This window comes from Pygocentrus nattereri, chromosome 5, assembly GCF_015220715.1.
Source record: "Pygocentrus nattereri isolate fPygNat1 chromosome 5, fPygNat1.pri, whole genome shotgun sequence".
In the NCBI taxonomy this organism is placed as follows: Eukaryota; Metazoa; Chordata; class Actinopteri; order Characiformes; family Serrasalmidae; genus Pygocentrus; species Pygocentrus nattereri.
Genome location: NC_051215.1, coordinates 28,512,095 through 28,535,485, shown reverse-complemented (window position 1 = coordinate 28,535,485; position 23,391 = coordinate 28,512,095). Strand labels below are relative to the sequence as shown.

The following is a 23,391-nucleotide window of genomic DNA, read 5'->3' as shown; positions in this document are numbered from 1 at the left end:
AAAAAGTGCAACGCCATATAAACATGCATAGACATGTTCTACAGAGGTGGGGGTCTGCAGGCCAGACCCAGCGCAGTTTGGTGATTTCTCAGCTCTAAACTACCTACATAACCTTGTAATTAACTGCAGAGTTGAATCAGGTGCTCTGAGCATGAAAATCACCAAGCTTTGCTGGTCTTCATGCCTGTTCTGCATAGTAAACTGTACCTACATGCAAAATGTAAACTCATGTATTCTATCACTAATTCAAAGTGGGGATGCTGCTGTTGTGGCTATTGGATACAGTCTGATTCATATAACCATGCATCGGATATATCTGATATGTCTGATGTATCTGATACACGGTTGAATCCATCCCAGTACATGTATAATTGTGACTATGTTCTCTGTCTGCTGTGAAATGTTAAATTATTTCAGAGGACTCCGGGGCAGTGGAAATATATTTTGTGGAGTGATGAGTCATGATCTGTCAGTCTGATGGATGAGTCTGAGTTTGGCAAATGCAAGGAAAATGTTACTTCCCTGACTGCATTGTGCCAGCAGTAAAGTTTGGTGGAGGAGGGATAATGATATTGGGATGTTTTCAGGGGTTGGCCTAGAAACCTTAGCTTCAGGGAAAACTTAATGTTTCAGCAGATCAAGACATTTTGGACAATTCTATGCTTCCAACTTTGTGGGAACAATTTGAGGAAGGCCCTTTTCTGTTCCAGCATGACTGTGAGTCTCAGGTGAGTTTGGTGTGGTAGAAATTAACCGGCCCTCACAGAACTCAGACCTCAACCCAATCAAACACCTTTGGGATGGAATAGAACAGAGAATATGAGCCAATTAATAGGCAGAACAGACACACTCAAAAATCTTGTAGAAAGCTGAGAGAAGAAAAAAGAGGAAGCTGTTATAGCTGCAAAAGGGGGACCAACTCCATATATTATAACTCCATATAGAACCGAATTTCATAAAAGCTCCTGTAGGTGTAATGTGTAGGTGCATAGTACTTCCATCCAGTGTATATGTCCATATATAACTAATGTAAGATGGATATAAGAGAAACAATTCAATGTATGCTAACATGTTATATATCTGTAATCCATATATTCTTAACCATATTCTTGACTGTTCAGGTGACTGTTATTGGGGTTAGAATGTCCCCAACAGGACCATCAGTCTATACAGGCCATTCACACCTGTCCCCCTTTGACAAGGACGCACCTGCTCCTGGTCCATACTGACAGTGTGCATCCATGGACAGCCATCCACAAATAGCCACCTCACTCCCAACGGCTCTCCAGCTCATGGATTTATGAACGAAGTAAGGTCATCTCCAATATCAGTGAAACAATGGCGTAACCTTGGATAACAATCACTTGTCAAGCCACTCACACTGAATGCCATGTATATTTGTTCTCTGATGCAGGGTCGTCTCTGTTCGATTGGAAGCCAGCAGGAAGAGAAAAGGCAATTAAAGGGAAGATCTGACAGGTCGTTAGAGAGGGCTCCATTGAGCCCTACACAAAGCACACTTTAGTTAAGCGCAGTGGTTTTGAAAATGTCACAGTAGACAAATATAACAGTTTATAATATGCAATAATGCATGCAATTGTACACAAATGTAACCACAGAGAATTTTTATTGTCTTGCACATGGTTTCAGTGTAAACACGTCAATCATCTAGCTTCTAAACACTAAACCATAAAGTAGACCAGAAGCAAAAAAAAAAAGTTTCAGAAATGAAAAGTCGTTACAGAGTGGTTAATTTATGATCGGCCAGCCCTGCTAGCTTCCTGATGGATTCCTGCGCTAGATTTTAGGATTAGTGCAGTGCAGTCCAATGTTCCAGCATTAAACTCAAGATGTGCATTCCTGTCGGCCCCAAGCTCCCACTGCTGCGGAGCTGAGGAGCTGACCTCTCCTCCCCCTGACCTCCAGGCTCAGGCCTGCGGCCTGCGTCGCTGCATGACGACCACATAATGGCAGCCAGACCAGTTCCAGTGCACAGGGGCCTCTGCCACAAGCCCACACCCCAGCATTCTGCTCGCTCCTCAGGGCTCTGCAGGCCAGCCAGGCCGCTGACTGAGCCCTTGAGCAGCTGTACAGTCCCACCCTGAGCCTTCCTCCTCCTCCTGCTGCTGGAACATTCTGTGCAGATGTTGGCTTGTAGTAAAGACACAACATAAGCTTCGTAAGGCAGTTTAATGTGGGGTTTTGCAGTTTTGTGCTAGTTTAAGCTACCACTCTTCTTCCAGAGGGGTTTTGAAAATGTCACAGGGAGAACAATTTGTGTAAATTATGGAACATTGGACAAAAAAGAGGGGAAAAGTCATGTATCACCTCAAAAGATGATTTAGAAACAAGTTTCAAATGTCCATGTTTAATCCAGAAGAGCCAAAAAATGTTCAGTTGTTTATTTCTTTCATTTTTGATGGAGTTTTGACATTTATGTCCCAATCTGATGGTTTAACGCTACTAATTATTTTTCACCACTGCTAAAAAACTTAATCCTGACTTGTGCTGGATAATTTCATGATTTAATATGCGACTGTTATGTTGTTTGACTGCTGTTAATGAACTAAATTGCTTTAAAAGGGTGGCTAGCATGTAGCTTAGACAGAACCCCGCTGAAAAATGACCTTTAGAATCATTCTGATTAAAACCAATGGTTTTGCTTTCTATAATTTTTTCAGCAGGACAAACACACTAGCAAACACGGTATCTAAGCAAGGTGTATTTGCAGCTAATCTATCTGAAGTGTTAGGAAGTTATAGATCACAACAACCTCAGCTGGATTAGCTGTTATGCTAGCTAACTAGCATTGCTTGCTATACACTGCTGAAAAAAAACAGCATGTCTAAGCTGGTCTATGTTGGTTTATGAAGGTGTAGTGCAGGTCAGAATCCTATAGGAGCGCTAACAGAAATTAACATTATCATAGACGTGATTCTTCCTCATTTTTGATAGAGTTTTGCCATTTATGACCCAAACTGAAGGCCTAGCTCTAATAGTCTTGGTTCGCTATTGCTAACAACACTGCGAAATGGAACGTCATACTGCACGCAAAGAAATACTGCACATATCAGCGATGACCAAGATGTTAACAGTCTTTGCGTGCTTTTTCGATAAAAAGAGAATAAATATTGAGGTTAGAGCAAGAAAATGCCTTAGGGGGGAAAAGGGAACCTGATGTGGACTTCGAGAACTGAACACAGGGTGTGCCCCAGGGGAAATCTGCACAAACATGGTTCTTTCCAGCTCAGTTGATGACCCGTGCTAACAGCAGCAAGAACTCTGACTGGATGTGACCAAGAGAAACTTCCAATATCAAACTGATTCAGAAGTGCTCAGCGGGTTTTGGTTCATTATTCAGTTTATTTCCACCCAAATGAATGAATGTTGCTATAGATAGCCCACAATAGAAAGTTGAAGAGTGTCTGCTCCGTATTATCTGAAGTGCAGCGCCCCATGTCCAACAGGTGAAATTGAGCTCTGGACACTGCTGATATATTGGCCAGGCTGAGGTGAGCTGGGGGAGCGTACATGGACTTGGATGGATCGTGTCTTCCATTCCCTTTGGTCCTGGTTAGCTTCATCTGCCTTGATTGAACGTGAATGCATTGGTGGGAATGCCACATGGGCCGGATTAGGGCGGGAATGTGAGTGTGTTCTCTGCTCTGCTGCACCTGTGCCAACGAGAGGGTGATGATCATGAAGAGGTCTTTCTGCTTCTAGCACTGGATCAGTCCTATATATACTGAGATTACTAATGTATTCACCATATCACCACAATATGGCTTGGCTGGAATATTCCAGAAATCTGTGGTTTTGAATGTAATTCAAAATATTTAGTAACAGAAAACAAAAAACTTGTACAGTGTAAAAATATACTTGCATACATGCATGATTGATGTTATCATTGTTTCTTTCGGAACAGGAAATGAAAAGCTTTAATGTGAAGCCGCTTATTGTAATGCTGTCTTTATTGCCTTTGTCTTGAGGCACTCTTCACATCAGTCATGTTTATGATGTATTGTGCATAATGACGCCAAGACACATTATGCAAGTTGACATGGTAATAAATGTAAGACTTTGAAGTGGGTGAACCCATTAATCTGCATGGATCTATATGTGGACCCACATGTTAAAATCCTCACTTTCACAACTACATAATTTAAATATTAGTTTCATAGTAGTTGCTGAATTATTTATAGTAGTTGCTGGATAGTAAGTTTAAAGGGAAACTCTATAGAGTTTTCAAAATGTCTGGATAATTAAATTATATAAATCATATATGTATAAATCATTCCGTGTGGTTTGGTGTGAAATGCTCGATGCTAGAGAAACATTCTGAGTCAGAATTGTTCCCAGTGGTAGTGATAGGAAGCAGATGTCTGAAATGTTAAATGCTTCGAAAAACTCCATCATAGGAAACTATGACATAAACTTCAGTGATATGAAATTAAATACACTACCTGATGCTTGAGATATTGTTTCACCATAGTTTTAAGATTAATATGTTGGTCTAAAACAAATTTTTTCAAGAAGTGCATGTGAGGTGTTCTAGGATAAGATAAGTACCTGAAGAAAACATATTTTTTCAGACTGACCAACTATTTAACTAATATAAACTTTGCATATATTTTACATATCACTGCTTTCTGAACAAAACCTCAGATCTCCATTTTTGCCGTTTTTCAGTTTTTGACATAATTTGAAAATATCCGTTGCCCTTCACACTGTATGCAAATTTCATGATGAATGACCCAAAAAAGGGCCTAAAGTTACATTTATGGAATTTGGCTGACACTCTTATCCAGATTGACTTACAATTTGATCAACTTACACAGGAAAGAGAAGGTAGTGTTAGGAGTCTTGCCCAAGGATTCTTATTGGTATAGTGTAGGGTGCTTGCCCAGGTGGGGTTTGAACCCCAGTCTACAGCGTAGAAGGCAGAGGTGTTAACCACTATGATATAACCAAATTATTTTGAAAAAGTCTGGTTCCATTGACTTACATGAAAAGTAAAGTGTTTTTTTTTCCTTTTCCTGTAAAGCTGTCATTTTGAAAATACAAGGTTTTGTTCTGACATAATGTATAGATATGCTTAGTAAATAAAATGTCTATACCCCTGGTTCCCATCATTACCGCGGTAAAGAAATATAAGTCAGTACATTTCTCTAATATGGCACATTTCACATCAAACCACTGTGACTGGCTTTCTCAACTATTAAGGTATATGGTAATTATACAAAATTCAATTGCATTTTAAAAGGGTTAATTCTAAATGCCGTTGGTCAGTACAGTAGTGGCTGTAGTTCTGTGAGCTAGGGCCTCTTCTGCTTCACCGGCAACGGACGTTCACTCGAAGGCACATGAATAGAGCAATGCAAACAAAAGAGAGCTGCTTCAACCCTCTGCTCTCATATCTGTCCCAGTTCAGGCCTGGCTGTATATATATATATATATATATATATATATATATATTGTAGGAGCAGGTCAGGGATCATACATCATTACTGCTACCAGAGGCATAGCAAATGGCCATGACTGTGCTGGGCATGTTTTTCTGCACACCTTACAGTGAAGGTGTTTGACTAATAAACTAAAAATATGTCGACATTAAATAGATTAATTGTGTTGTCTTTAATTACAATTTTTATTCAGGTGCCTAAAACTTTTACACAGTACTGTATCTAATATTTCTTCATTTTTTACAGCTTCATACTAATTAGTTGAAATCTGTGTGTTAAGTGTTGAGAGTTTTGACATCTTAATATAATCAATGCATGTATCTGCAACATTTATTGTATTTTCTTTTTTTTTTACTAAAAACAATGATTCCAAACGCACTGTAGGTCTCAAGCAGTACAGCAGGATGCATTGTGGGTAGCTGTGTGTCCCACCACTGAGCCGGTTTCTCTGTGCTGTGGTGGAGGGGAGGAGCTGTGGTGATATGTGTCAGGGTCTTTGAGAGGGGCCGATGCGGTGATGTCTCCGCTCTGGAAATACGCTAATTGTCTTTGTGTCCCGGTTCTCCGCTCCAGTCCCACTGCAGGTTACAATAGTGCCCAGTGTGACTGTCCAAGAACAATAGCTCTCTGTGTCTGCGCTGGACCAGCAGAGTCACTGTCCACTCTGACTGTACACGTACTCTCTGAAGTGTTCACTGATACGGAGAGGCACACAGAAATATATCATCACTGTCATAACAAAACCTCGGAAGGAAAAACATTCTTTAGTGTAAATTTAAGTGCGAAAGTTTGGCCCCTCTGGTCTGTCTGAACACATTTATTGGAAGTCTTCTATCTTAAAAATGCAGCTATTTTCTGTGCAGCATTTTCACTGTTCTAATCACTTGAGCACATTTTTACTGGTGTCAACATTACATTGTGTAATAATACCATCACTAAACAATGTGCAGTATTTTTTTATGCAATGTGCAATATTTTTAAAATATGTATATATTTTTTCCCTATACATATGTTTTATGTCTGTGCAAGCTGTCTTGTATGTCTATGTGCATTTGCCTTTGTGTTATATTTATCGCTGCTGTCAGAAGAAAGTTTTCAGTTTTTGATATAATTTGAAAACACCTGTTGCTCTTTACGTTTTGCGTAAATTCCATGATGAATTGACTAAAACAAACAGCCCAAAATTACTTGTAAAAAGTCCAATTTGGAGATATGAGGTTTTCTTACAACAACAGCGATATGTTATATTTTGCACATCAGAGTTGGAGAAACACAGTTTTGTTCGGCTGTGCATCCCTTGTTGTATAGTCTGAATAACAAAGTTCAATTTGACTTTGACTTTGTTAATTTGCTGAATTTAGCATATTGGAACAATTAACATAAAATATGGCCCATGTAAAAGATATGGCACACTTTGTAATATGCTAAACTAAAAATTTGCAAAAAAACAAAAACAAAAAAAGGCTAATTTTAAGTGTGTTCTATGTAGAGGGTTTGTTAAACTATTTTCACTGAGAAAAGCAAAGTTTGCAAACTTATGCCAATGACCAGATTTTTTTCTATTCCCTTTATATTTATAAATAATATATAATACATGCGTTCTGGGCACTGATGGCACTGATTTGTATTTCATGTTGATTTGCATGTTTATGTCTGTATGCAGGTATGTATTTATTTTTATAGTTATAAAAATTAAATTTGTTAAACTCATCAAAAATAGAAATTGTGCACTAAAATTTGCAGGATAAAAGCTATATTTAAAGGTATTGTCTGTAGGAGATGAGTAGTTAATGCATGCAATTTGACCAGGGGTGTTCAAAATTTTGATTATGGCTGTATGATATTGATCTATCAATCATAAAAATGTTTAAACATTATGAAGCTGACAACTGGCATTTCCAAATGTTATACTTATACACTATATTGCCAAAAGCATTTGGTCGTCTGCTTTCACCTGCTTTCACCCACATATGAACTTGAGTGACATCCCATTCTTAAACCATAAGGTTTAATATGGCCCACACTTTGCAGCTATAACAGCTTCAACTCTTCTGGGAATGCTTTCCACAAGGTTTAGGAGTGTGTTTATGTGAGTTTTTGACCATTCTTCCTGAAGGACATTTATGAGGTCAGACACTGATGTTGGACGAGAAGGCCTGGCTCGCAGTCTGCGCTCTAATTCATCCCAAATGTGTTGTATCAGGTTGAGGTCAGGATTCTGTGCAGGCCAGTCAAGTTCTTCCACACCAAACTGGCTCATCCATGTCTTTATGGACCTTGCTATGTGCACTGGTGTGCAGTCATGTTGAAACAGGAAGAGGCCATCCCCAACCTGCTCACAAAATTGTGAGCATGAAATTGTCCAGAATCTCTTGGTGCTGAAGCATTAAGAGTTCCTTTCACTGGAACTAAGGGGCCGAGCCGAACTCCTGAAAAACAACCCCACAACATAATCCCCCCTCCACCAAACTTTACACTTGGCACAATGCAGTCAGACCAGTTCCGTTCTCCTGGCAACCGCCAAACCAAGACTCATCCATCGGTTTGCCAGAGAATTCATTCGTCATTCCAGAGAACACATCTCCACTTCTCTAGAGACCAATGGCGGCACTTTACACCACTGCATTCAACACTTTGCATTGCACTTGGTGATGTAAGGCTTGGATGCAGCTGCGTAGCCATGGAAACCCATTCCATGAAGCTCTCTATGCTGTTCTTGAGTTAATCTGAAAGTCACATGAAGTTTTGGAGGTCTGTAGCGATTGACTCTACAGAAAGTTGGCGAATTCTGCGCATTATGCGCCTCAGCATCTGCTGTCCCCACTCTGTTATTTTACGTGGCCGACCACTTTGTGGCTGAGTGGCTGTCGTTCCCAATTGCTTCCACTTTCTTATAATACCACTGACAGTTGAAAGTGAAATATTTAGTAGTGAGGAAATTTCACGACTGGACTTATTGCACAGGTGGCATCCTAACACACTTCCAGGCCTGAAATCACTGAGCTCCTGAGAGCGACCCATTCTTTCACTAATGTTTGTAGAAGCAGTCTGCAGGCCTAGGTGCTTGGTTTTATACACCTGTGGCCATGGAAGTGGTATATTTACCAGGGGTGTCCAATCGTATCCAGACAGGGCAGGTGTGACTGCAGATTTTAACTCCAACAAAGCAGGATTTGACCTGATGAAATGTAGATAAGATTTTACACCCCTGTTACATGCATACACATATATTATTGAGTTTTTGTTCTAACAGCTATAAAATGCAGCATTTATGCAAATATACACTCACAAACAATCAATCATTCATTCACATGCATATGCAAGTCCAGGCAATTTTCTGTAATAGTGAATAACCAGTAAACAATAACACTCTGCTATATTTGCATATGCTAAATCAGTACATGAGGCTCTAAAATACTGACATAGATATGTCCTCTCATTTACAACGAGGGAAAAAAAATCAATATCCATTATGGATGTATCAATCAGGTAGAGAGAACCCTCCAGTGTTATGCCGTCTATGGAGGCGAGAGAGGGGTTTTGTAATGTAAATCGTAGTCTGTCTACGTTATTGGCAGCCTGTAATAGCACCATATTGATGCCAATAGATGATATCATCACTCACTTTTCAGCACAGAAGGAGACGAAGAAGAGTCCTCGGTTATTGCAAAGGCAATTTAGTTCAGACTTTGTGTTGAATGGTACCACATTTTCACATACGCTGAACACAGCAATGCTCTGAATTGACTGTCATTTCCACATGAATAAAATATATTACGCCAACACAATTATTGCCACAAGTAAATAAAGCCAGAAGACAAAATTGTGTTGATGTGATATACTTTATTTGTGTTGAAATAAAATATATAAAACAAGATTGAATCAAGTGAATTCAGGGCATAATTTGCAGTTGCAAAAGTTTGTGCACCCCTTGCTCAAATTACATTTTGTTGATTTTCTAAGTGAATGTAAGTGAAAACATCCTCTATAGAGAACACACGTCTGTACATCTTAACACACGATCCCTGTTTCTTAGCTGAATTTACCACATTGAAAGGGGAAAAACTTAAAATGTGCAAAAACCTCCAAAAGTGTGTTCTGTGTAGAAGGTGGGTTAACATTCAATGGTTCACCATTATAGCACTAGGAACCAGACATCTGAAGCATTTAATGGCTCCAAAAGCTACATCCCATTAAGTTATTACACATGAAACGGTTACAAATGCATTGCTTGATACCTGAGACATTGTTTTGTGACAATTTTGTTATAAAGTTTTGGCCTAAAATGCATTTTAGTATGTAACGTTTATTCCAGAATTACCTCTATGTTTCCTGTCAAAACTGCATTCTCAACTGAGATCAAAGAGCACAAGCAAACATCCTTTCTTACTGGCCTATAGCTACAGCCATTCAATGCGGATCACGCCAGCAGCAGCTTTTGTTTATATTTTAATACCTATTAGTCATATTTATGACCTATTTTTGTAAGATGTGGAGGATGTGTGGAAGTGTGTGGAGGACTTTGAAAAAGTTTCCAAAAAAGTTTCCATCAGTTTGACCCAGAATGTACAAAGGACTTGGACCAGGGTATCTGACCAGGCGTATAAAAACTTTTGCCGATGACTGATCCCACACCAAATCTTGTACTTTTGAACAGATTTCTTTCTGCTCTCTTCATATCTGTTCAAATACCTTTCACCCAATGTTCAAGTACTTGCATTGGTGCAAAACAGAATATCATCTGTTGGAACTGCAGTAGCAAACAACAAGAGTTTGATTGGGAAAATCACCTTATTCCATTAAAGAAACTGGAGCTGAATTTGAGTACAGAGCTTTTCACAGAAAGAAAACAGAGGGTCGCTCAGCTCAAGCTAATTTCCTGTGTTCCTTAAAGTCTGGTAGCTACAGGTTATTAAGTTTGAATAGGTGTTTGCACAGATGACATGAATCACTTTGAAACAGAGAGAATGTTTCACCTCATTTCCCCAAAAAATTTTGCTTATTGTGTGTATGGAGTCTAGATCACTGCTGAGATCACAGAGTTCTATTTGTACTACTGCTGTGCTTTTGTTTTCTCTGGCCTTGGCTGTTGTAATGCACAGTATTACCTACGACCACAACAAATGAACTACAGCTTGTTTTCAGCAGCAGCATATTAGCACATATTAGAGAAGGAAACCATATTACCGTGGTTTTAGCATCACTGCTTCTTTAACAACTGACTGTTAAATTTTACTTGTTTTTAAATCTCTTACATCTTAAATCTTTTAAATCTATAAACTGCACTCCAAACTGTTTCTTGAGGTCATCTAATGCAAGCCTTCTCCATATTTCATATTTTAAACATTTGTCAGTCTCCTTCACACACACCTTCTAAGCTGCTTCACCTTCTGGGTTGCAGGGGGTGCTGGAGCCTATCCTAGCAGTCATTGGGCAGAAGGCAGGATACACCCTGGACAGGTTGCCAGTCCGCCACAAGGCAGACACAGTCACTCACACACAGGGCAATTCACCACGTCCAATGTCCAGTTGGCCTGACCGCATGACTTTTGACCATGGGGGGGAAACCTATGCAGACATGGGGAGAACATGCAAACTCCACACAGAAAGGACCCTGGTCACCCAGCCAGGGAATCGAACCCAGGCCCTTCTTGTGAGGTGACAGAGCTACCCACCACATCACCATGCCGCCCCAGGCTCTTTCAATCCCTGTTCTAAAAATATAACTAAAACACGTTCCTTTACCTTAGTGTTTAACTGGCTTTTATGATGTTCCTTATTTTAACCACATACTTTTCACTGTACTTTCACACATTATAAAAATGAATTCAGTAGTGCCTTACTTTGTATTGTGAAAGCCTAAATAAATGAAATAAAACACTGAAAGTATAATACTGTCCAAAAATCTTGCTGCTGCAAAGTTTAACATACTCACTACCCAGGTCCCTACAGTCCATATACAGTAGGTAGGTCAACTTTATTTATATATAAGTGCCAAAACAGCCCATTTTTAATTATTTTTTTCTTTGATATCATAAGAACCAATTGATTTCTACCTACAGGGCTTACGGCAGTTTAGCCCTGCCCATTTATACTGGAGCGTTTCAGCTCAGAGTACTTTATGAATGATGCATAGAACACACAGCCAATCAGAACGAGCTTATTTACATATGTCAATCTTAATGGCTCAGTAACAAAAACAGCCTGTTAACTTTAAAGGTTAAAGAGTGGCTGGAAAATGATAATGTGAAAATAAATATGACAATTTTTGACACATAAAACCATACAAATATTATTAGTGGACTTTATAAACTACAATAAAAATTAAGCATATCTCTTCATATTTTCTTCTGACACCAGCTACATATCAGTCTCAATAGCACAGTAACAAAAACTGTGTGTGTAATTTTAAAGGTTAATGAAAGCTTGAAAAATGGTCAGGTGAAAATAGAGTATGACCATTTTTGATACCTAAAATCATATCAAATATTATTAATCGATTTTATGAACTACAAAAAATGTAGCATATCGCTGTTGTCAGAACAAAACCTCCTAAAAATCTTGAAAATGGTATCTTCACAAAAGAAAGAAAAACCTATTTTACCTTCAATGTAAGTCAATGAACCAGAATTTTTTCCAAGTAATTTTGGGCCATTTCTTTTGGTCTATTCAACATGAAATTTAAACACAATGTAAAGGACAACAGTCGCTTTCAAATAATGTCAAAAACTGAAAAACGATAAAAATGGAGATACAAGATTTTGCTTCGACAGCATATGGGCCCTTTAAGTGCATTGTGATGTAACATGAATTCCTACAAAGATTTGGAGCTGTACTGTTACAGGACTGTGATCTACTGCATAGACTGAGGGGCCTTGACTTTTCCGACACATCACTGAAACTTTGATTCTAATACAGAGATGCCTTGAATAAACATCACTACCTTAAACTCTGACTCTAGATATTCCTGTCTGCTCCTTGTTTTCTTTTTCTCCTTCTTTCAGTTGCACTTTCTGACATATCATCTATTCATAGATGATCTGTTCTCATCTGCTCTCCACTGCTTCTTTCTATTTCCGCCTCTGCTCCCGCTATATCACACTTTCAATCCTCCGTGTCTGCTACTCCACTAACCTCCTTCATTCACTTTCACATTCACCCCCCACCCCTCCGCGTTAGATGTGATGACATGTCCTATGGGGAGAAGCACACCCTCTCGCTGCTCTGTTAATTACTTCTCTATTTATTTAGCCAGGCGGTCCGGGTGGTTGGGTTGGAGGGGGGTTGCTGTCCCCGACTGAGAGGGATTGTCTGACTCCTGTGTTAAATAGCCTGCATTCCGATCCTCTGATGCTGAAACTAACATGAGTTCCCCCTTTTATCTCTGCAGCGCGTCAAATTAGCACTCGGCCCAGTCCTAATACAGAGGGCCCGGTAACAACAAAAAATAGAGGACAGCCTCATCAGAAGCCCCAGCAGGCCTCTGCCCCAGCAAGTTTGCACAAAGCTAGAAACACAGCAGAGTCTCTGATTGGTGAGTACTGTATTTGGTGGAGTTCTACATTCAAAAGAATGAGTTTCCACTGAAACTAACCCCTGGTTTAATTTTGTGGAACATGATTAAATTTAATAAAGCACCCGATGAGATGTTTTGCCCTGGTAATGAGCCTTCGAGCAGAGTCGTGAAAATGATTATTGATATTTTGTAGTTATTTTGCTAATGTGTTCAATCCGTCATGACTGAATGGATTTGATTCATCCTGGTTTACAGGACTACCACTAATTGCACAGATTCTGCATGTTTGTGGAGTCAAAGGCATCGATTTCCAGCCTTTCCTTACCATCTCACCACTACTCATTAAAGTCTAATCTGAATTATGTAGAGACACATTAATGAAACTTTGAAATGTTGGTGAAGGATCATTTTAACTGTGTTAATAAGTAATTAGCATGGTTAATGTGTGATCTGTTTTAATTACTAATGACCTGGTGAGGTAAACATGCAGTATCCATGGTGAGGCTTTCTCGCCACATCTCACACACTGGATCTGGTGTCAACACTGTATGCACTGATTTTATTTTCAGCTCAACCCCACAAACTGTCTCTGATACTCTCTCTGGGCAGGGTGGGCTGGAGGGGGAGAAGAGAATGAGAGAGAGAGTGAAAGAGTGAAAAGTAAAAAACAGAGAAAGAGACAGTGGGAGAGAAAGAGGAAGAGAGTGAAAGTGAAAAATGGGAGAGAAAGAAAGTGATAGGGGAAAGAGAGAGAGAGATTTAGAGAGACAAAGAGAGGGAGGGAAAAACATTGAGAGAAAAAAGGGAGAGAGAGAGAGAGAGATTGAGAGAGAGAGAGAGAGAGAGAGAGAGAGAGAGAATGTGAGACAAAGTGATTGAAAAACGGAGTTTAGAAGAGATTATGGAGGTGAGAGAGAGAAAGAGAGATAAAAGATATGTGACGTACATGTGACATGAACTGAGAGAGAGAGAGAGAGAGAGAGAGAGAAACAGACAGTGAAAAGAAGAAAGAGAAAGAGATGCAGAGGGAGAGAGACTGATCTACAGAGAGATGAGTGGGCAGATAAAGAGAATAGGAGAGAGTGATAGAGCAAGAGGTTTGAAAAGAGGTGGAGAGAGAGACAGAGAGATAGGGGAAGAGAGGGAGAGAAAAAGACAAGAGAGAAAAGGGAGAGAGGAGAGAAATAGACAGAAATAGAAAGAAGAGTTGGAACAGAGGGAGCGAAAGAGAGGAAGAGAGTGAAAGAAAAATTAGGTAGAGAAAGAAAGTGATAGGGAGAGAGGGAGAGAGAAGGTAAAAAGACAGAAAAAGGGAGAAAGGGAGATAGAGAGAGAGAAATACTTTCCTAGAAGAGAGAGAGAGATAGATAGAGAGAAAGAGAGAGAAAGAGAAAGAGAAAGAGAGAATGTGAAACAAAGTGATTGAGCGACAGAGCTTAGAAGAGACTATGGTGATGAGAGAGAGAAAAAAGAGACACAGAGACACAGAGACAGTGAAAAGCAGAAAGACAGAGAAAGAGATAGAGGGAAAGTGAGAGAAGGAGAGAGACAAAGAGAAAAGGAAGCAGAGAGAGAGAGTCTGTGCCTGAGAGAGATGGAGTTAAGAAAGTGAAGAAAAGCAAAGGTGGCAGAGGGGCAGAGAAAGACAATAGGAGAGAGAGTGATAGAGCAGGAGGTTTGAAAAGAGCTGGGGAGAGAGAGAGAGAGAGAGAGAGAGAGAGAGAGAGAGAGAGGCTGCTGAGTGGAGGCAGTCAGGGTTGGGCCTGCGCTTTGCCTGGTTTCGGGATGTGTGTGTGCAGGAATGCATTCATTAGCGTAATTCCTCTGCTCTCACACAAGGCTTCCGTCACTGAGTGAGTGAGCGAGCGAGCGGAGGCCACCGGACTGGAGACTGGAGCGGGGGGGTCTCTCTCAGTAGGAGTCTTGAGGGGTAAATACACCAAAACCACCCCCCCCACACACACACACCACCACCACCCCCGTACCCAGGAGAACGAGGCGCCCTAACACAGGCCTCCTCGTCCAAGCCAATCTGCATGAGAAAGCTCCGAGTGCCACAAAAGGATGAAAAGGTTCTGGGCAGGACCTGGACAATCCCTTCCTGTTCTGGAGGGTCATTTGTTTCCGTGCCGTCAGGGCCTGGGCCACCTTCCCCCTAACCCCACAGGCCCGTTTCACACATTCGTCCCCGCTTTTGTTTTTCCAGCACTTTCTAAAACACAGTTCTGGCTCTTTTTCTTTTTTTCTCGACATTCACGTGAAAGCGAGCAACTGATGGGCCAATATGTGCAATCAAACAGGGGCTGGAGCCTTTTTTTGTCTTTTTTCTTTTTCGCAGCTCCATCTAAATGCCAGTCAGTGGTGGGCATGAGAACCACTTTGCATGACAAAAAGAACTGACAAAACAGTTAAGCCAATTAAAGTATTTATATTAATTCTAATGAAAGGATTTGTGAATGATGTTTACTCTGCAGCGCCATCTGAATTAGCATAGCAGTGCAAATGGTCAATAATAGCAGTGATATATTTTTTCCCCATTATTTATTTATTTACACCATCTGAAAACATTAGCTGCCCATTACACCATCAACATAATGCCCACCAAATCTTACTTAAAAGGACTCTTTTTCTTTATTAAATCTTCCATGTAAGAGAAACAACATTACCCAACAATATCTTATTTCTCAGATGGGCAAAATATCAACGTTAGGTCTCATTGTTCCTGATTTGCATATTAATTGTTTACTTGTACCATATGACATGTATAAAAATAACCCTTCTGTTCCATCAGCCCGAGGATCAGGGACTGTGACAGTGCAGCACCAGCAGGGCATGTTCACAGGGCTTTAGTCTCTATCCGCAGTGTTTAGCACCTCTCTGAGGAAGTACCCCATTGAGATAAAGGCCTTGTTTTTGCTGTGATTCATTCTGATGCACCCTGGCATTTACTCTATCACACTTTGTCTCTCTTTCTCACATTCACACAATATCACGGACATTCCCATGAAACTTGCCAAGAGGGTACAAATGCAGGGCCTGTCAGTGTTAGGCCCCTGCGATCAGAACAGGGTGGTTAGAGGGGTTGAAGGTGCAGCTTGTTCAATAAAGCGATGACTCAAGTGGAAAATTAAAGTAGCCCTTCAATAAACAATTTTTCTCAGAGCCAATTTTCCTCAGAGGTGAGGAAAAAGTATTACAGGGAAATGCCACTTTGTTTTGATTGTGATTGTGGAATAAATTGGCTCATATGACACACCTGAGTTATGTGCTGAGGCTGAGAGCTTGTACAATACAGAAAAGCACTGACCATGCTCTGGAGCTGCTACACATGAGCCTGAGGTCACCATGTCTGTTGCCAAACGTCAACTAGAGTGGTATAAAGCCCCCCTCCCCCCAGCACTGGGCTGTGGAGCAATGGAAGTGTGTTCTCTGGAATGATGGAGCACCATTATAGATGAATGGCTGAGTTGGAGTGATCCAGAACTAATTGTCCACAATCAGAACCTCATTATGCAATCAAATCCTCACAGAAATGTTCCAACAAACCATTCCAGAAGAGTAGAGGCAGCAAAGGAGGACGTAATACCCTTGATTTCAGAGAAACACTGGATCAGCAGGTGTCTGCAAACTTTTGGACACATAGTGTTGTTGAGCATGTTTAATTCATTGAAAATGCCTGGATAAGTAAATGTTATTCCACATTCAGGACGTACAGCTGCACTCAAGAAAGAAAATGTTGAATTTACTTTTAAAATTATACGTTGTGTTTCCACACAACTGTGTTAAGTAGCTTTTAAGATGTTCAATTGAGTTAAATGTACTCAGCGAATTCAAATAAATCAAGTCTAATTAACTGGACTGACAATTTTTATCTATTACTCAAAGATGCCACAAAACGTGGTTATGTTTTACTATTAAAGTAGAAAAAAGAACAGAGTTAATAGGTTTAGGTGTGATTTACATCATTTGTTATTACTGTACTACTAGGCTGTTGTAGAATTATGCTCAGCAATAGAAGTTACATGATAACTTGCATTTACAGTCAACAACAATGTGGCAGTTAAGCTTAGAGGGTGAATAAAGTAAAGTAAATATATGATGCCAAGAGACATTGGGAAAGATATTTCACATGATTGCATTTACCAAACAAACAGTTTTGCAATAAATCTGACAATCGTGGAAACAGTACAATTAGTTCTTTTGTTAAGAGAAAGCTGATTAAGAAAGCCAACAGAGCAATTTCATTTTTGAGTTGTGAGATTAAATGTGCTGTACCTTCACTTATGACTGCCCAGCTCTGCACTCCGTTAACCCCTTAAAATCTCAGGCTTATTACATACTAAGGCTAATTATTCTGTAACTACAGGGATGTCAATGCAAACAGGCTGAGCTGTTCTTGGGTTATAGAAGGATATAATAAAACTCTGTGCCTGCAGATGGGCTCTGGCCATTTAAGGGGTCAAAGCATAATGCTGCCCAACACATATTTGAATACGAACATGGACAAAGTTAATTTAGCAGAATATTAAGTGCAAGCCTTTTCACCCAAGACACAAAAAGAGATGTTATTAGAGATCACTGGTAATTTGCAAGTGCTGCTGAAGTGAATATCTCTGAGGACAGTCCCTTGGTAAATGCTTGTGATATCCATTTGCAACTCAAGGTAACTCATTTTAAAAATCTGTGTGTGTGTGTGTGTGTGTGTGTGTGTGTGTACTGTATGCTTCTTATGCATGTGTGTGTTTGTATTTAACTCTTTCTAAGGACTAAATGTCCCCATGATGAATGAAAACATGACGTTATTGGGACATTTGGCCATTCATCATTATGCTTTTGGTTCTTTGCGTTAAGGCTACTATTGTGTTTGGTGGGGTGGGGTGGGGACAGGGTTAACGCTTTCTGAGGCCTAAATCTCCCCAGGATAAAGAATAACATGAACATTTTAAAACTGTGGGAACACTTGGCTGCCCATTAGAAAAAGATGGAATAGCTCAGCCAGTTTGCATTGAAGTCCTTGCAGTCTTTGTATAAGCCTTAGTATGCAATATGCCTGAGATTTGAAGGGCTTAATAAAAGTAAACAATCCAAAATATTAGCTTTTTAGCTGTTTACAATTAGAGTAGGAAAAATGACTATTTCTGAGGTCCCCAGGACAAATGAAAACAGGAACATTTTGACATTGTGGGGACATCAGGCTTCTTACTTCTTATTTCTGTTAGAAATAAAGGTTCTATGCAGGTACATTTTTCACTCTCCAAGGTACAAACGATGTAAATCAAAAGTACAACAGTGGTTTTTAATGTCTAATTGTGCACCTTAAATAAGTTTAAATAAATAAATGGATAAAACATAAAAAGCACGGACCTTAGACGTTGCTGTCATGTGCTAGCCATGAGGGTCAACTTCTGTGCAGCTTTTATTAGTAAAAATGAAAGACAGGTGCCAGTAATGGAAATACACAAGAAGGAGAGGAATAGAGGAATGTGTGTGTCCACGTCTGTCCATCCGTGTGTGTGTGTGTGTGTGTGTGTGTGTGTGTGTGTGTGTGTGTGTGTGTGTGTGTGTGTGTGTGTGTGGTCACGTGACGCGCTCGAGAGCTCCGGTGAAGCGCTGCTGAGGTTCAGAGGAGCGGCAGCGTCAGAGGGAGAGTGAGCCAGAGAGAGAGAGAGAGTGAGAGTGAGAGAGAGAGAGAGACAGAGAGAGAGAGAGAGCGAGCGAGAGAGAGGAAGGAGGAGACGGACGGACACCTCCACAGTCAGGCACAGGCAGCAGTGAGGAACTCGGGGAGAGGGAGCCACACATACGCCGCCTCCCCAACAACAACAACAGCAACAACAACCGAGCCGAGCGGAGAAGTGAAGGGCCAAATCTCACAGGACAGACAGCGGGTCTGAGCGCGTCACCGCGCCGAAGACTCACTCCGCCTCGCCGGACTCGCCTTGTGGCTGGAGTGAAGGGGGTTCCGACAAACTTGTGGAATTTACCGGGCAGACTGCAGACTGAGACCCGGGCTGCCTCCGACTCCGGCACACTTACCTTATTTTTTCTACGGTTTAATTTAATTTGTGCGTGAACTGCGTTGAGAAGAGCAGTTGCGCGCGCGCTTGTGTGTGTATGTGTGTGTGTGTGTGCGTGTGTGTGTATGTGCGCGTGAGGAGAAACTGCAGCTTTGGCTGCTGACAGTCAGACAGCAGCGTTAGCAGCACCAGCTCTTCTCCTCCTCCTCCTCCTTCGTGCGTTCAGCCAGAGACCCGACACTTGTTTCTCCTCATCGGTTCTCCCAGCATTTCCACTCCCGCGCCTTCGTCTGGCTGTGTTTTTACTGCTCTCCGTCTTAGCATTTGTGCGCTCCGGGGCCTCAGCTGTGATTTTTTGGAATATGGTGGGGGAAATGGAAGCGAAGGAGAAACCGAAGCCTAGCCCAGACTATCTCATGCAGCTCATGAACGACAAGAAACTGATGAGCAGTCTGCCCAACTTCTGTGGCATCTTCAACCACCTCGAACGGCTTCTGGACGAAGGTAAAGAAAGAGGAAAAACACTGTTTTGTTTCTGTCTGGAGGGGCCGTTGAGCTTCGCGGCGGCGTCTGCCTCTCTCTGGGTTTCAGGACACAGTGTGTCTGTCAGGAGACACATTTGTTGCTTGTGTCGTCCGCCAACGCGGCTGGAAGTTATAGCGCCTTTATTCGCCAGCTTTCTTAGTCGAATTCGCCGTTCCACCTTAAGTGGCACAGGCGACGAATGGAAGCGCTGCGCCATTTAAGGTGGAACTGAAAATTCGAATGAGAAGCTGGCGAATAGGAAGCCAACTTCAGCCTCGTGCTCGCGACTAGGTTCATGCGCTCTTGCGCGCGTGTGCGTGCTTGTCTTGCTATCCTTGTGAGGACCTTGTGCCCTCACTGTAATAGGGCAATATGCCAGTTTCGCACATGAGGACGTTTTGCTGGTTCTCACTTTTACCACAAATTTATTTTATTTTATTGGACAAGCTAAAGGAGCAGGAGGATTGCCTTTTGGGTTAGTGTTAAGTTTAGGATTAGGTTTAGTTGTAGGTGCAGTCTAACTTGACAGAAATCAGTGGAAGTCCTCATATGTCATTGCAAGACAAACGTGTGTGTGAGTGCGTGTGTGTGTGTGTGTGTGTGTGTGTGTGTGTGTGTGTGTGTGTGTGTGTGTGTTACAGACAGACGAACCTGTGGCGCAAGATGTCACTGAAAGCGTCTGGAAGGCATAGAAAAAAAGAAAACACCAAGCATGGTTTAAATCATGAGGCAGACACTCTGCGTTACAGCTTAATAGGAATTTGAGAGAGAAAATTAGCTTGGATTAGCCTGGGTGAGGACAGTTTTTGGCAAGTTGTGCTTAATATGACTCCGTCACTAATGTATTACAGCTCAATCACTGTGACAGGAGAATTCCACCAGATTTCCAAAATTTGCGCCAAATGAAGTGGTTAGGATTTGCTTTGATAGGAAATATTTCGTTCTAGAGAAGCTTACTGAGTCAGAATTGTTTGTATCAGTGGTGATAGGAACCAGACGTCTGAAGAGTTTAATGTCTTTAAAGCGGCCTCACAGAAAGCTATTACATAGTCATAAGTTGCTTTTTTCCTTACTTGTTTTTACTATACTTTTGAGAAGCATGTATATAGAAATGTATGTATTTTTGTAATCGATTCTTGGCGGAGAGCTATATGCAGGGAGCTGTAAGATAAAAAAGTACCTAAAGAAACCTTTTTTAAGATTTAGAGCTATTTTGCCATCATAAACATTACAGATGAAACCACTGGTGGTTTTGGATTGTAAATTAAATAGCTATATATGTTCTACGGATATTGTGAACCCTGGTTCCTATCACTAGCAATGTAAAGAAATCAGTGGGTCTGTTAGTTTCTCTACAATGAGCCATTTCACATCAAACCACTCTGAATGACTCTTTACATATCAGTAAAAAAAAAAAAATCAGTGTAATGCTCCTTTAGCTTTTCGAGTGCCATTTAGTCCTCGTCCATCCGACTTGCCAATATGAGCGCTGCTGAAAAAAATGAAACAAAGGCTGAAGATTTTGCTGAGGGATGCACTGATATGGAAATCATGGGTTAATGCAAATATTCACCAATTTGTTATGTACATATCTGCTGATGCTGATAGAAGTAGGACTAAATCCATCTGGATTAGCATTACAGCTACAAATGCAGTAAAAATGATTAAATACAGACATTTTAGTGCAGTAGTCGAACTAGTCTGCTCTTCCAGAAGGCATTAAATAAGTCAAATATCAGTTTGAAGTATTGCTCAAATCTATGCTTCCGTTGGATGCTTTGATTCTTTACAAATATATGATCAATGCCAATATGATCCCAACATTGTTGTGCATCTCTGGTTTTCTTCCTTGTAGGAAGAAATATGGTTATCTATATGTTGTCTATATGGTTATCATTATAGACCATAGTTTCCTGTAGAACACCTTTAGATGCTGTTAGAAAAACTGCATCAGATCCATCTAGGATCAGTCACAGCTCAGCTGTTTAATCATTAGGATCTTTTACATTGTGATAATAACCCATCATGAAAACACGAAACACAACCAGGAACCAACAAATAGCCTTTATGGCAAAAAATCAGTAAAAATTAGTTAATCTTTGTTGCAACATTAGTTCCCTTCTGGTCAAACTTTTGTCTATTTTTAAGTAGACTCCTTTTGAAATAGCTCTTTCCGCTTGTGTCTGCTTGATTGGGCCTGCCTGTTTTTGTGCTGCCCGTAAACACTTTGCTAAGAGCATGAACACAGCTGGCTGGTAGCCTGTCTTAAGACTCTATATGATTTGGAATGATCCATTGATTCTGCCCACAGCTCTAACTGCCCAGGTCTAACTGCATTTCATATTAATCCCCTTTCCAAATGTAGAAATGACTAATCAGAGATGTGGTTAATATGTCTGGAAATGTATAACATTTATGTGCGATAGGTAAATATCTCAGTCCAGTGTGTGTTACTGAGCTTGAGTTGGTGAAATGACTGAAGGAAGGAGTCCGGTGAGCCTCGCTGTGCGGAGAAGTGCGGGCAGATCCGCAGCGCTTTGCGGTTTCTGGAGCACCAGGGGGCTCCTTTCCTTTCTTTATGGGAGCCTTTTCTCCCTTCTCAACTTTACACGGCTCTAAATGGACTTTACACACACACACACACACACACACACACACACACACACACACTCATATATATGTAAGTGTGGCCTTTCTTCTGGCTCTGGCAATAAATGTTTCATAGAAAGTGCCTCAAAGGGGAATAAAATATGTAACAAAATGTAAAAAATTTAAATAAACATGCATGAGGATGATGGCCATAGCTCCAAAATATTATCAGTTAATATCAGTCTCCTTAACAAGAGGCTGTATTTATGCCTATTTATGATCCACCTGTAACAGCTGGATTTTGTAGTCACTGTATTGTCATACTTTTTATAAAGGATAATCTCCAGCTAACAAATGTATATATATATATATATTCTTTTTTCTTATCATTCTGCAGTGATCTTGAAGCCTATTCTTTTTTCCCATCTCAGTGAAAAAGTGAAAAGCTCAGTAATTATAAGAATGAATTTTCTTTCCAACACTAGGTCCCCTGAAAGGTGTGGGCTCAGTGGATAATTAAGTCTGTGTTTTGAGTGATAAGACAGTTTAGCTCAGTTCAACTGAATTCACCATTGTGTCTTTCGCTCAGCAACAGAAAGTGTTTCTCTTGTCCAGCTGGGCTGCAAATGCTGACCATTGCGTAAGGCAGGCCATTTCTGATGCATGCTCACGAGTTGCTTTTCGCTCCCTGAATCATCTTTATCTCATGCAAAAAAAGTGCCTTTTATAGTGTATTGAACATTACTGTGACATGAGGTGGGAACTTCTTCAATAAATTCCTTTCTGCATCTTTTAAAGGGAAATTCTGCTTTTTTTTACATAATTCAAATATGTAGACGTAAACATGGTAATTCAGAGTGGTTTAATGGTTTGTTATAGAGAAGCTTTCTAACTCACATTTTCTGTATAGTGGAGGTGATGGGACCCAGGGGTTAGGATGTGTACAGTGCAGATATTTTAATTATCTTAAGCACCTAGTGAAGCTACACATCTTCTGAGCTTTCATATGTAATAAATATAATGCTAAAAGTAAATATGAAAAGTAATTTTTGGGGTACAATTTTGTCTTACAGTACCCTACATGTGTCCACTTCCACTTCATAACCATTTCATTTAAGATGCTTTGAGGAAGCTTTTAGAGGCATTAAACCAGCATAGCAGCCAAAAACACCTACATAGGAGAAATTATCAGGCCACAAACTACTCAAATACTGAGTATAGTTATAGACCTGCAGCAGAACTTCTCAGAACATCCATCATCTTATCAGCTTACAAACTGTAG

The 23,391-nt window shown here is 40.5% G+C and overlaps 1 protein-coding gene across 5 annotated transcripts in view; it reads left to right on the top strand.

Moving 5' to 3' along the window:
• Positions 1–18,629: 18,629 nt before the first annotated feature.
• LOC108420546 (protein quaking) overlaps positions 18,630–23,391 on the top strand; it is a 132,197-nt gene continuing 127,435 nt past the window's right edge. For 2 of the 5 annotated variants that reach the window (XM_037538796.1, XM_037538797.1), the window contains exon 1: positions 18,631–19,499. In XM_037538796.1, the coding sequence (XP_037394693.1) occupies positions 19,358–19,499 (142 nt within the window). In that variant the 5' untranslated portion in view covers positions 18,631–19,357. Of the gene's footprint in view, positions 19,500–23,391 lie in introns of all 5 variants that reach the window. The other 3 variants (XR_005130322.1, XM_037538794.1, XM_037538795.1) reach the window with 2 other exon arrangements.